This window comes from Platichthys flesus, chromosome 7 (genome assembly GCF_949316205.1).
Source record: "Platichthys flesus chromosome 7, fPlaFle2.1, whole genome shotgun sequence".
NCBI lineage: Eukaryota > Metazoa > Chordata > Actinopteri > Pleuronectiformes > Pleuronectidae > Platichthys > Platichthys flesus.
In genome coordinates this window covers 11,623,018-11,635,838 of record NC_084951.1, presented here as the reverse complement: position 1 = coordinate 11,635,838, position 12,821 = coordinate 11,623,018, and the positions used below count along the sequence as shown (strand labels likewise).

At 41.6% G+C, this 12,821-nt stretch overlaps 1 protein-coding gene across 7 annotated transcripts in view; it reads left to right on the top strand.

The window, feature by feature from the left end:
• Positions 1–12,821, top strand: part of ubr4 (ubiquitin protein ligase E3 component n-recognin 4) — a 45,945-nt gene that overhangs the window by 28,728 nt on the left and 4,396 nt on the right. For all 7 annotated transcript variants that reach the window (XM_062391786.1, XM_062391785.1, XM_062391782.1 and 4 more), the window contains 37 exons: positions 183–320; positions 653–821; positions 1,058–1,262; positions 1,345–1,458; positions 1,829–2,038; positions 2,138–2,287; positions 2,380–2,607; positions 2,744–2,822; positions 2,942–3,175; positions 3,326–3,494; positions 3,671–3,815; positions 4,151–4,236; positions 4,329–4,416; positions 4,838–5,031; positions 5,152–5,391; positions 5,481–5,619; positions 5,800–5,925; positions 6,188–6,316; positions 6,419–6,768; positions 6,870–6,960; positions 7,148–7,232; positions 7,444–7,571; positions 7,834–7,963; positions 8,095–8,255; positions 8,475–8,584; positions 8,893–9,034; positions 9,275–9,356; positions 9,518–9,691; positions 10,219–10,340; positions 10,463–10,660; positions 10,823–10,903; positions 11,032–11,119; positions 11,321–11,448; positions 11,903–12,010; positions 12,104–12,220; positions 12,316–12,506; positions 12,632–12,805. In XM_062391786.1, coding sequence (XP_062247770.1) covers positions 183–320; positions 653–821; positions 1,058–1,262; positions 1,345–1,458; positions 1,829–2,038; positions 2,138–2,287; positions 2,380–2,607; positions 2,744–2,822; positions 2,942–3,175; positions 3,326–3,494; positions 3,671–3,815; positions 4,151–4,236; positions 4,329–4,416; positions 4,838–5,031; positions 5,152–5,391; positions 5,481–5,619; positions 5,800–5,925; positions 6,188–6,316; positions 6,419–6,768; positions 6,870–6,960; positions 7,148–7,232; positions 7,444–7,571; positions 7,834–7,963; positions 8,095–8,255; positions 8,475–8,584; positions 8,893–9,034; positions 9,275–9,356; positions 9,518–9,691; positions 10,219–10,340; positions 10,463–10,660; positions 10,823–10,903; positions 11,032–11,119; positions 11,321–11,448; positions 11,903–12,010; positions 12,104–12,220; positions 12,316–12,506; positions 12,632–12,805 — 5,503 coding nt within the window. The remainder of the gene's footprint in view (positions 1–182; positions 321–652; positions 822–1,057; positions 1,263–1,344; positions 1,459–1,828; positions 2,039–2,137; positions 2,288–2,379; positions 2,608–2,743; positions 2,823–2,941; positions 3,176–3,325; positions 3,495–3,670; positions 3,816–4,150; positions 4,237–4,328; positions 4,417–4,837; positions 5,032–5,151; positions 5,392–5,480; positions 5,620–5,799; positions 5,926–6,187; positions 6,317–6,418; positions 6,769–6,869; positions 6,961–7,147; positions 7,233–7,443; positions 7,572–7,833; positions 7,964–8,094; positions 8,256–8,474; positions 8,585–8,892; positions 9,035–9,274; positions 9,357–9,517; positions 9,692–10,218; positions 10,341–10,462; positions 10,661–10,822; positions 10,904–11,031; positions 11,120–11,320; positions 11,449–11,902; positions 12,011–12,103; positions 12,221–12,315; positions 12,507–12,631; positions 12,806–12,821) is intronic.

Below are 12,821 nucleotides of genomic sequence, written 5' to 3'. Positions count from 1 at the left end.
ACATCCAAACTTAACCCTCATAATCTGAATCTGTTGCACAGGTTGTGATCTTAGTAATTTTTACCGTTTACACTCAGCTATAGTTTCCCTAGAAAAGTGGCTTTTTCTTGTAAGTGCACAAGCGTAAACAAAGATCATGTATCCTGGCGAGATGAGCTAAAAAGCTGTTGTTTTGATTTCAGCCCCGGCATCAGATGACGAGGGCAGCACAGCTGCTACTGACGGTTCCACACTGCGGACCTCCCCAGCAGAGCACGGGGGCAGTGTGGGCTCAGAGAGTGGAGGGTCTGCAATAGACTCTGTTGCAGGGGAGCACAGCGGTGGGTGTTTTAATTGCAAACATAAATTAATGCAAGATACAGTTTTTCTTGATGTCCGACTTATATTGAAAATGTTATCTAGAATGAGTTGAGGACTATTTAATCTCTATAGACTAGTTTTCAGACCTTGCCCTAACAATCTTATCAATACAGTCTTTAGTTTACTTATCATTACACATGGTACCTCCCACTCACCTCCTTTTCCCAGTACCCAGTAACCTCAGTTTGAGGTTATGGCATCCCCATAATCTGGCATGAAGCTTATGACTTACGTGTTATATTCAACTATGTTTCCAGTTAACTAAGCTGCATTTGTGCATGCATTTGTTCAGTGTCAGGACGCAGCAGTGCATATGGTGACACGACAGTGGAGGGCCATCCTGCCGGTCCAGGCAGTGTGAGTTCCAGCACTGGAGCCATCAGTACCACCACAGCCCAGCAGGAAGGCGAAGGCTCTGAGGGAGAAGGGGAAACCGAGGGAGACATCCACACAAGCAACAGGTAAGATATCCCAAACGTAAATAAGGAGTTATGACTAAATAGAAAGGTTCAATCTCTGCTGGCAGCCAACCTCTGCCTGCTTAAGTGTAAAGAGACATCCTCTCAACATTGATGGGTATCAATAGGTTTGAGGGTAGGAAAGAGATGTCAGATTATCTATTAGCGTTTGATAAAAAGATCAACATGGTATATTCAGACGCAAAACTGTTTTCCCCTTTTGTTTTCTTTTTCATTAGGCTGCACATGGTTCGTCTTATGCTCCTGGAGCGCTTGCTTCAGCAACTTTCTCAGCTCCACAATGTGGGTGGAGTCCAAGCAATACCTTACATGCAGGTCATCCTCATGTTGACCTCTGACCTGGATGGCGAGGATGAGAAGGATAAGGGCGCCTTGGATGACCTGCTTGCACAGCTCATTGCCGAGCTTGGCATGCACAAGAAGGTAACCAAGGTCTTATTATGAAGAATCTGTTTATGATGAATTTGTTTTTCTGTTTTACTGAATCCATGTTATTCTTCTGCAGGACGTGTCCAAGAAGAATGAGCGTAGTTCCATCAATGAAGTTCACCTGGTCATCATGAGACTGCTCAGCGTCTTTATGTCTCGAACCAAGTCTGGATCTAAATCTTCCTCTGAGGTGAGTTTATTTCCTTAGAACTGAATAACCAATTAAATATATTATTTTAAACCAGTATCAGCTCAGTACCGAAATAAACTGGATTCAGATGTGAGTTACAGCAATTGCTTTGGTCTCCTGGACTCGTCACTACACTTTGCATAATGGAAACACCAGCCAATAGAAAAGAAAAAACATACCCACACGTATCAATTCAGGTGGTGTTTCTTAAGAATACCTACTGTTGTAGTTGCAGATTACAATACTCGAATGTAGTTTTCTTTGGGCAACAATTTGTGCTTAACACACACAGTTTCCTGGTTATTTAGAATAAAGTTTATAGCACTGCTTGTATTTTGACAGCTGCTGTATACCCCTCTCTCTCTTCTAGTCATCCTCCCTGATTTCCAACGCCACAGCGACGGCCTTGCTTAGCCTGGGTTCCATTGACTACTGTCTCCATGTGCTGAAGTCGCTCCTGGAGTTCTGGAAGAGCCAACAGGGCGAAGAGGAGCCTGTGACCGCCAGCCAGCTCCTCCGCCCACACACAGCTTCCTCTCCTCCAGACATGAGCCCTTTCTTTCTACGCCAATATGTCAAGGTATCAAGCCACAGGAATCCTTTTAATCACAATGACTTAAAAGCTTATTGGTTTGTACGTTAAGTTGATGTAAACTAACTGTGTTGTTCTTGCCACCAGGGTCATGCTGCTGATGTGTTTGAAGCCTACTCTCAACTGTTGACGGAAATGGTGCTGCGGCTGCCATATCAGATCAAAAAGATTGCAGACACCAACCCTCGTATCCCTCCTCCCGTCTTTGACCACTCCTGGTTCTACTATCTGTCTGAAGTAAGTTATGGAATGTTTTACTCAAATTTTCCTTTCAGTGTCTGTCGTCAGATAAGAAATATACCTTTAACTCTCTGACCTTTTTTCCTCAGTATCTGATGATCCAGCAGACTCCATTTGTCAGAAGGCAAGTGAGAAAGCTGTTGCTTTTCATTTGTGGATCCAAGGAAAAATATCGTCAGCTGCGAGATCTGCACACTCTTGACTCCCACGTGCGCAGCATCAAGAAGCTTCTGGAGGAACAGGGCATCTTCCTTCGGGCCGGCGTGGTCACAGCCACGTCTGGCTCAGCTCTGCAGTACGACACTCTAATCAATCTGGTGAGTGTCCTGTGAACAGTTGTTAGAAAAACTTGGGAAGAGCTGCTTTTTGATTCTATGCTCGTTAATACTCCCCTTAGACTGTTATTAGAACTGGGATTCTCATCTTAAATGTAATATGTTTCTCTTGTTTCAGATGGAACATCTGAAAGCTTGCGCTGAAATTGCCACTCAGAGGACAATCAACTGGCAGAAGTTCTGCATGAAGGACGACTGTAAGTTCTTTCAAATCAGTTTTGATACTGGAAACAAACAAATGTTTAAGGACAGTACTGTTAACATTGTTTGTCTCTTTTCTCTCTTTTCATCTGTTACCCTTCTCTTCTTTGTCCAGCTGTTCTGTACTTCCTGCTCCAGGTCAGCTTCCTTGTGGATGAGGGAGTTTCCCCAGTACTTCTGCAGCTGCTCTCATGTGCCCTGTGTGGCAGTAAGGTGGTGGCCAATTCCTCCTCTTCATCATTCGCTGGAGGTTCCAGTAATGCTGGACAGACAGGAGGGTCTCAGTCCTCTCAGAGCAAGTCCTCCAGTAAAAAGAGCAAAAAAGAAGACAAGGAGAAGGACAAAGAGGGTGAATGCTCATACTACATCCTGCTTGTTAACATGTGGCACACTGAAGGCTGAGGCTCAAGCCATATTCTGAACCTGCATAGGATATTTAAAAAATGGTCAATAGATGCTAGTGTCCTGACTGTGTTGTATCTTTGTGGCCTGACCACAGGTGATGGTGTTGGCAGCCAGGAGGATCAGCTGTGTATGGGTCTAGTCAGTCAGCTGAACAAGTTTGCAGACAAGGAGACACTCATCCAGTTCTTGCGCTGCTTTCTGTTGGAGTCAAACTCATCTGCTGTGCGCTGGCAGGCTCACTGCCTGGCTCTTCACATCTACAGGTACTGTTAAAACACATGACAGACAGCCTTATTGAATTTTCTCTCTTAAATGTTGACTAGTTTAACTACAATACAAAGGTTAAAGCACCCATAAATATACGTTTAATATGCATGAATAAATTACTAAATATTTGAATCATAACCTGGGCCGCTGTCTGAAATCTGAATCTCTGCAGGAATTCCAATAAATCTCAGCAAGAGCTTCTGCTGGAACTGACCTGGGCCATCTGGCCTGAGCTCCCTGCATATGGCCGGAAAGCTGCCCAGTTTGTCGACCTGCTCGGATACTTCTCGCTCAAAACTCCTCAGACAGAAAAAAAGGTTTGTTTAAAGGTCTCACAAGCTGGATATTATTTTCAGATCATATCATTTTAAATTGTAACCACCTGACAGCAGTCACATAGCCATTTGGTTAAACTGTTTATTAAAGTGTATTGTCTCTGCTAAATAAACCCCTTCGATAACATGGACTATGTTTCTTCACGTTGCCTTAGTGTAATTTTTTCGAAAATGTAATTTTCAAGCCTTGTTTTGCCCACAATTAATTGAACCGGTTAATTGTTACAAAGCCAGATTGTGGACATGGTTGTGTTTCGTAATGTACAGGTTAAAGTAAATGTGTTTTCATAATTTTTTTAATAATTTCCCTGTTCCAGCTGAAGGAATATTCCCAGAAAGCTGTTGAGATTCTGAGGACGCAGAACCATATCCTGACAAATCACCCCAACTCCAACATCTACAAGTATGTCTATACAAACTATCTATCTTGAATAAAACAATATCAAGCAGTGGACATCTACACAAATCTCTTTTGTATTGTGTTCTCTCCTATAGCACTCTGTCAGGTTTAGTGGAGTTTGATGGTTTTTTCCTGGAGAGTGACCCCTGCTTGGTGTGCAACAATCCAGAGGTTCCCTTCTCGGTATGTTCAACACAACTTCCTCTAGTGGACTCGATGTGTTTTAAAACTTTTTCACAACAGGTCTTGTTAAAAGAATCCTAATGCAAGTTTCTACATACTTGTAAATATGCATTGCTTTTGCACTGTTTCTTGGCTTAGTAATTTGAGCAGCTAATATACAGTGTGGCAGGTTTATGATGCTAATTTCTCTATCTATAATAATAAACTTTATTGGTACAGCACTATTCATGTATAAAATGCAACACAAAGAAAAGAACATATAAAAGCTACTTGTTAGATTAAATAATTACTACAACTTAAATGATTATATGGAAAGAAAAAAGACAAGAGGGAAAAAAGGCCATCTAAGATTAGACTCTACTTTCATAATCACAGTTTATTATAGTTTTCAAAGTTTGTGTGTTTTGTATTCTTCCTCTAGAATATAAAACTGTCATCGATCAAAGTGGACACCCGCTACACCACCACACAGCAAGTGGTCAAGCTCATTGGTAGCCACACCATCAGCAAAGTCACCGTGAAGATCGGTGACCTCAAGCGCACCAAAATGGTCCGCACCATCAATCTGTACTACAACAACCGAACTGTACAGGCTATCGTAGAGCTGAAGAACAAGTATGTTGCAACAAAGAACTGCTGGTCTTATCGAGCAATGACATTAACATACTAAGATTCCACAATAACTGCACTCACGTTAACAATATAAAATGAACGCTCTCTGCTGTGTATTTGTAGGCCTGCTCGTTGGCACAAAGCCAAGAAAGTCCAACTGACACCGGGACAAACAGAGGTGAAGATCGACCTCCCCTTACCCATTGTTGCTTCCAACCTGATGATTGAGTTCTCGGACTTTTACGAGAACTACCAAGCCTCCACTGAGACCCTGCAGTGTCCCCGCTGCAGTGCTTCTGTGCCCGCCAACCCCGGGGTGTGTGGCAACTGCGGTGAGAACGTGTATCAGTGCCACAAGTGCAGGTGAGTGACGCGTTTCCTTTGGTGTTCTGAAAAGATAATTGGAGAAAGTGAAGTTAAATTATTTTAACTTGCTGGTTGTCTCCGATTAGGTCCATCAACTACGATGAAAAAGATCCCTTCTTGTGCAATGCCTGTGGTTTCTGCAAATATGCCCGATTTGACTTCATGCTTTATGCTAAGCCATGCTGTGCTGTGGATCCCATCGAGAACGAGGAAGACAGGAAAAAGGTAAGCAGTTATTTGCTGAGAAAGACATGAAAGTGATAAAGAAAGGAGGCAAAACCATTCCAAAACACCAGTTTACATGCCAGAGTCCCCATTTATTTATTGAGGAAAGATGAGTGAAGTACAATTTGCCTTCATCTTTTACTGCCCCCATTCATTATTGTGTCTTTGTTGTTTCTGTAGGCTGTGACCAACATCAACACTCTGCTGGACAAAGCTGACAGGGTCTACCACCAGCTGATGGGACACCGTCCCCAGTTAGAAAGCCTCCTGTCTAAAGTCAATGAAGCAGCACCAGAAAAGCCACAGGTAGGTCCTCACATGGAGAGCATGAATAGCTCATGTGCTTATTCCAACTTATGATAGATGTTGTATCAAAGGGGCCATGAGTATTATTTAGGCCACTTGGCAAACATTGGAAATAACTGAGCTATTTTTGTGTTTTAATTTTTTTAAAACATCCCATTTCCTTTGTAATACATGGTAGTGAATGAAAAATATTTGAAGACCTTTCAGTAGAAAATAAAGTTAACAGCCTGTTTTTTAATGTTAACAATTTGAATCCTTCCAGGATGACACAGGAGCAGGTGCAGGACTTGGTGCGTCCTCTGCTAATGTCAACCGGTACATTCAGCAGCTGGCTCAAGAATACAGCGGAGACTGCAAGACATCATTTGATGAACTCTCAAAGATTATACAGGTTAGAGAGGAAAACATTTATTCAGTAACTGGTTTCATTTGTTTTTACCTTTTTATTTTCTTCTCCTGCTCACATGCAACTCCATGTTCTCCATGTTTACAGAAAGTGCTTGCATCTCGTAAAGAGCTCCTAGAGTACGATCTGCAGCAAAGAGAGGCCGCTACCAAGTCATCTCGAAGCAGTAGCAGCCACCAGCCAACCTTCACCGCCAGTCAGTACCGCGCCCTCTCTGTGCTGGGCTGCGGCCACACGTCCTCTAACAAGTGCTATGGCTGTGCCTCAGCTGTCACGGGTCACTGTATCACGCTGCTCCGCGCACTGGCCACTAACCCGGCACTTCGGCAGATCCTGGTCCTCCAGGGGCTCATCAGGGAGCTTTTTGAATATAACCTGCGACGTGGTACAGCATCCATGAGGGAGGAAGTGCGCCAGCTGGTCTGTCTCCTCACCAGGTATGTCCCTCCCTCACATGTCCAGTTATAGAACAAGATTTTAGTGATGGAGTGATTAATTGAATGTTTTTCTCTGTTTCTTTGATGTTTTTCTGCTTCAGAGATCATCCGGAGGCCACTCAGCAGATGAATGACCTCATCATTGCTAAGGTGTCATCAGCCCTCAAAGGTCACTGGGCGAATCCTGACCTGGTATGTCCTCTTAGTGTCTCAATATATAGACTGAAGAAATTAATCTAAAGATACCGTATGATTTTGTTCCTGAAAGAACTATATCTGGCTTTAATTTTTTGAAGATCACACATTCCAGAGCCTCTGGGTTGAGCATTTAAGAAATTTCAGTTTTCATATGTACATCAACATCTTGTTTTCCCAACAGGTTAGCAATCTTCAGTATGAGATGCTGCTACTGACGGACTCAATTTCAAAAGAGGGAGGATGCTGGGAGTTGCGGTTACGTTGTGGTAAGCTTACTTTATTAACGCACCTGGACTTTTTTAACTGACTTTGAACTCGCAACTTTCTTCTACATGATTCCCTGATGTGAAAAAATATATCTGGAACAATCTATTATTCAAGTTTTATTTAACCGTATTTGAACTCCGCTGTCCTACAGCCTGCACTGTGTTTGGAATCGTGCTTACTCATCAAAACTAATGTTTTTTTTGTTCACAGCTCTCAGTCTGTTCCTCATGTCGGTGAATATAAAGACACCTGTCGTGGTGGAGAACATCACCCTCATGTGTCTGAGAATCCTGCAAAAGCTGATCAAGCCCCCTGTCCCCACTAGCAAGAAGAACAAGGTATTATTTGAATTATTTTATTTAATTCACTCCTTTCTTGTGGTTTTAATCTTCCTATACATGATTTTGGTGGCAGCTGTGTAGTTTAGATTAGAAGATGATAGTTTGAGGACATTCTGATCACACAGCAGACATAAGGACAAAAATAATCATGTAGCCCATTTTGTAGGCTAATAATAATTATAAATTAATAATATTTTATTTATGACTGTTGGTTATTTCATGTTCCCTTACACAATACTTTGTTTGCTTTTCTTCAAAGGATGCTGCTACTGAGTCCCTGACCACAGTCAGGCCCTACAGTAATGAAATCCATGCCCAGGCCCAACTCTGGCTCAAGAAGGACCCTAAAGCGTCTTATGAGGCCTGGAAAAAATGCCTCCCAGCCAGATGTAAGCACTGTGTCCCAACAAAAAAGCAACCTATATCATTGTTGCAAAATGCTCATATTTATATTTGCTAAGAAATTATGAAAACTTGTGATCTCAATCTTTTCCTTTTTAATGTATCTTGATGCCAAAAGGCCAAGAGTCTGGGTCCAAACCTCAAGGGAAGGCTGAGTTGCGGAAGCAGTATCTGCTTGAGAAGTATGCGTGGAAATGGAAGCAATTCATGAGGTCCAGAAAAGGGGAAGGCCTTTTCCCTCGCCTGCTCAAACTGAGTCACAACAACTGGCTGCGACAGGTAAAAAAAACTGTTAATGTAGTGTTTCGAATGTCGTATTGTTGTTATTGCTATATCGGTAATTGGTCACAAAAAGTCATGTGAAGATACTTTCGAATTTTTCACATTACATATTTTCAAACTGGGCAATACTAATTAAGTTTTGGGGTGCTTGTTATTTCATTAACTTAACAATTGTATTTTAAGTGGATGCATTAATAACTGTTATTTCTGTTGCAGGTCCTTTTCACACCTGCCACTCAGGCAGCGAGACAGGCTGCCTGCACTATTGTGGAGGCTCTTACAACAATCCCCAGTCGCAAGCAGCAGGTCTTGGATCTGCTCACCAGGTAATGAGCCTCAAACAGTAAAACAAATGATAATTTTGTGTGACATTTATTATGTAAGTAAGTAGATAACAATAAGACTTCCTCAGTAGAAAAAGTTGAATTTTTATGTGATAGTAAATATACAACTCTATGTAGCTTTAATAAGTGTCAACAATGATAGTAAAAGGTCACAGGAATTAATATGCAGCTGTACAAAAAGTGCTACTCGTACCAACAAGTGGAAAATGTGGTTAGGAGACTGAAAATAGGTTTTAACGCAAATTTCGGCTGTAAACTTGAAAGTTACCTTTTTGCTGTGTGTCTGTCAGTTATCTGGATGAGTTGAGTGTAGCTGGAGAGTGTGCAGCAGAGTATCTGGGTCTGTACCAGAAGCTGATCAAACCTACGCATTGGAAAGTCTACCTGGCTGCCCGGGGAGTCCTGCCCTACATCGGTAACCTGATCACCAAGGTAACCCTCTCAAGTTCAAGAACATCTGTATGTGCCACCAGTTTCCTTGAACTAAAATAAACTGTGATTTAATTGGATACAGTGAAATACATCAGCAGTTGCCATTCTGGAAAACCACATTTTTCTTTGAAATGTATTATTGCTTTTAAAACATATCATTTCTATACTGGTAATAAAAATGTACTAGTATTCCTACTTATACTGTGATAGTGAAACGTAATCTCTTAATCCTCTGTTTAGGAAATAGCCAATCTGCTTTCTCTGGAGGAGGCTACACTGAGCACAGACCTGCAACAAGGCTACGCCCTCAAGAGCTTGACTGGTATGTTTGTTGTAGCACAACTGTTGATCTGACAAAGTAGTGTGGACTGCAAAGTAAACTTTAATATCAAATACACTAACAATGCTGTATTTTTATTTTGTTACTAGGTCTGTTTCAAGTACTTAAATGATTTGTTTAATTGTTTTTGTTTGTCATGGCAGGATTGCTCTCATCTTTCGTGGAGGTGGAGTCTATTAAGCGGCATTTTAAAAGTAGATTGGTCGGCACAGTGCTCAACGGTTATCTGTGTCTGAGAAAGCTGGTGGTGCAGCGCACCAAACTCATCGATGAGACTCAGGACATGCTGCTTGAGATGCTGGAGGACATGACGACAGGTGTGCACCCGCAACTTTGATCCAATCATTTTTAAGAAGAGATTGAATTGCTTGCAGTCATTTAAATCTTTCTTTACCCGTTTCAGCACTGAAATATAGTTATAACACAAAGTATAAGTTCTAAATCTACCTCTGCTATCGGCAGAATTAATAACCCACCAACATTTTCACGGAGCAACAAAGGTTGCAGACCAAAAAGCAAATTAATCGGATGTTACATTTTAAAATTATACTCTGACCAAATACCATCTGTTGTAAGGCAAACACACCTTCACAACAAGCTTATTTCAGACAGGTTATATTGTCCAGTTTGTTTAATACTGTCACATCTCTCCACATTGGCAGCAGCCGTCTTGGTTGTTGAAAGGCTTCAGTCACAGCCCTCTTTCTTCATTAACCCATTTTAGATAAATAGTTGTGATTGCCCTGGACAGTTTCAGATGTTATGGTCTGGTTTCCAGGCAGAGGTTGTTTTATTTTGTTGAATTGTTTAAAACACTTTGTAAATCTTGTTGCATTGTTTGTAGGTACTGAGTCTGAAACCAAAGCCTTCATGGCAGTGTGCATAGAGACTGCAAAACGATACAACCTGGATGACTACAGGACACCCGTGTTCATTTTTGAGAGACTGTGCAGCATCATCTATCCAGTGAGTGAACCTTGACCCTTATTTATTTCATGTACATGTACTACATGCTTTATTGTTATAAAAGTCAGTGTAGCTGTGAGTTGGTCTTCATCTGTAACTTGTGATTCATCCTCTGTGTCTAGGAGGAGAACGAGGTGACAGAGTTCTTTGTGACCCTCGAGAAGGATCCCCAGCAGGAGGACTTCCTGCAGGGCCGCATGCCAGGAAACCCCTACAGCAGCAACGAGCCTGGCATCGGCCCACTCATGAGGGACATCAAGAACAAGATCTGTCAAGACTGCGACCTGGTGGCACTTCTTGAAGATGACAGTGGCATGGAGGTAAAGTGACCCTGGACTTCCGCCACACTCTTATTCTGAAGTTTTCATCCACTTAGTTCATTTTATAATAATTTTTTAATCAATCCCTTCTCTGTTTCTCATGGAATTCTGAACACTGACTTGTTAGAAGTTATTGATTTAATGCCGCCCTGTTCCCTTTAGCTTCTGGTAAACAACAAAATCATCAGCTTGGATCTGTCAGTGGCCGAGGTCTACAAGAAGGTGTGGTGCCCGACGAACGAGGTGAGAGTCCTCTTCAGTTTGAATGAGTAACACTTTGGAAGACATTTGACATTGGGCCATTAAACTGTCATTAAATGGTGGCCGGACTCTGAAGATCCACAAGTAACAAGCTTCCTTTCTTTTTCAAGGGAGAACCAATGAGAATCATCTATCGAATGAGAGGCCTGCTGGGGGACGCAACTGAGGAGTTCATAGAGTCACTGGACTCAACCACAGGTTTGATATACTATAAATATACTTATTGTTCGTGATTCTGAACCATTTAATCAAAACTTATATCACGTTTATTAGAGCTGGTCACTTATACTTGAGCCATTTTATTTGTACATACCATTGCACTTGTAATCAGTACATTCCTGGAAGAAGTGGAAAAGATGTATCTTATCTCTATTGACAAAACATTTTTCCATTTTACAGATGAAGAGGAGGATGATGAGGAAGTTTACAAGATGGCAGGAGTGATGGCACAGTGCGGAGGACTGGAGTGTATGCTCAGCCGGCTGTCTGGAATCAAAGATTTCAAACAAGGAAGGCATCTGCTCACTGTAAGATGATAGTTTTTTTACTTTAAGATTTTTAATTTTTAACCCAGTTAAATAGCTACAACTGTATTAATTCTTGACTAATCAGCTGGTTATTTTCTCAGTTTGGTATATAAAACATCAGAAAAAATACGAATCACAATTTCCCATGAACACTTGATGATGCCTCTTGTCTGACCCAGTAGTGCAAACGCTAAACAATTCAGATTTCTTTTTAGATCCACACTTAAGAACCCCCAAATCATACAATTTTGCCTCAAAAGTAAACAAATCATTTTTTCTCATTTAATGTTTTTAAGCCTTAAAGAAAAACATTGATACTGTCTTTTTTTAACATAATATAAACATACCTTTACTTTTAAAGGTCTCGTTATTCTGATAACAGTAAAACCACAGCAACCACTCTACAGAAATGCCAAAGCTGCATAATTGACCAGTGTGTATGTGTCTTTTTCAGGTTTTACTGAAGCTGTTCAGTTATTGTGTGAAGGTCAAGATCAACCGACAGCAGTTGGTCAAACCAGAAATGAACACGCTCAACGTCATGCTGGGAACTCTAAACCTGGTGAGTGCTCCTCTGACAGTGTAACATGGTGCTGTGTCGTCTGGTTTGTGGGCAGGAGAGTGAAAATTCATCAACTATTTTATATCACTTCAGGCTCTAGTGGCGGAACAAGAGAGTAAGGACAGTGGAGGAGCCTCCATAGCAGAGCAGGTCCTGAGCATCATGGAAATCATTCTGGATGAAGCCAACGCAGAGATCTCTGAGGACAAGGTAAGAATTCTAATTTCAGGGACAATGTTATAAAACCTCGACCTCAGGAAGTCTTAATGTTTAAATTTAAATGGGAATTGTTTTGTCTTTTGCAGGGTAACCTGCTGCTCACAGGAGACAAAGATCAGCTGGTCATGTTATTAGACCAGATCAACACCCCGTTTGTGCGCTCCAACCCCAGCGTGCTGCAGGGTCTTCTACGCATCATCCCATATCTGTCCTTTGGTGAACTGGAGAAGATGAGGATCCTGGTGGAACGCTTCAAACCCTGTTGCAGCTTTGACAAGTTGGCATCTATTATCTTTTACTTGCAAATAAACTTTTTAATTCTGTCATTACAGTTGTTAAATTCTTAAACCAATCAAGAAGACCCTTTTACATGCAAACTTACCACTTCATTTGTTTCCTAAGGTATGACGAGGAGCATAGTGCAGACGACAGAGTGTTTCTGGATTGCTTCTGCAAAATCGCTTCTGGTATCAAAAATAACAGCAACGGCCATCAGCTGAAAGATCTTATTCTTCAAAAGGGAATCCCACAGAGTGCTCTAGACTACATGAAGAAACATATCCCAAATGCCAAAAAGTAGGGGTCTCAGAGT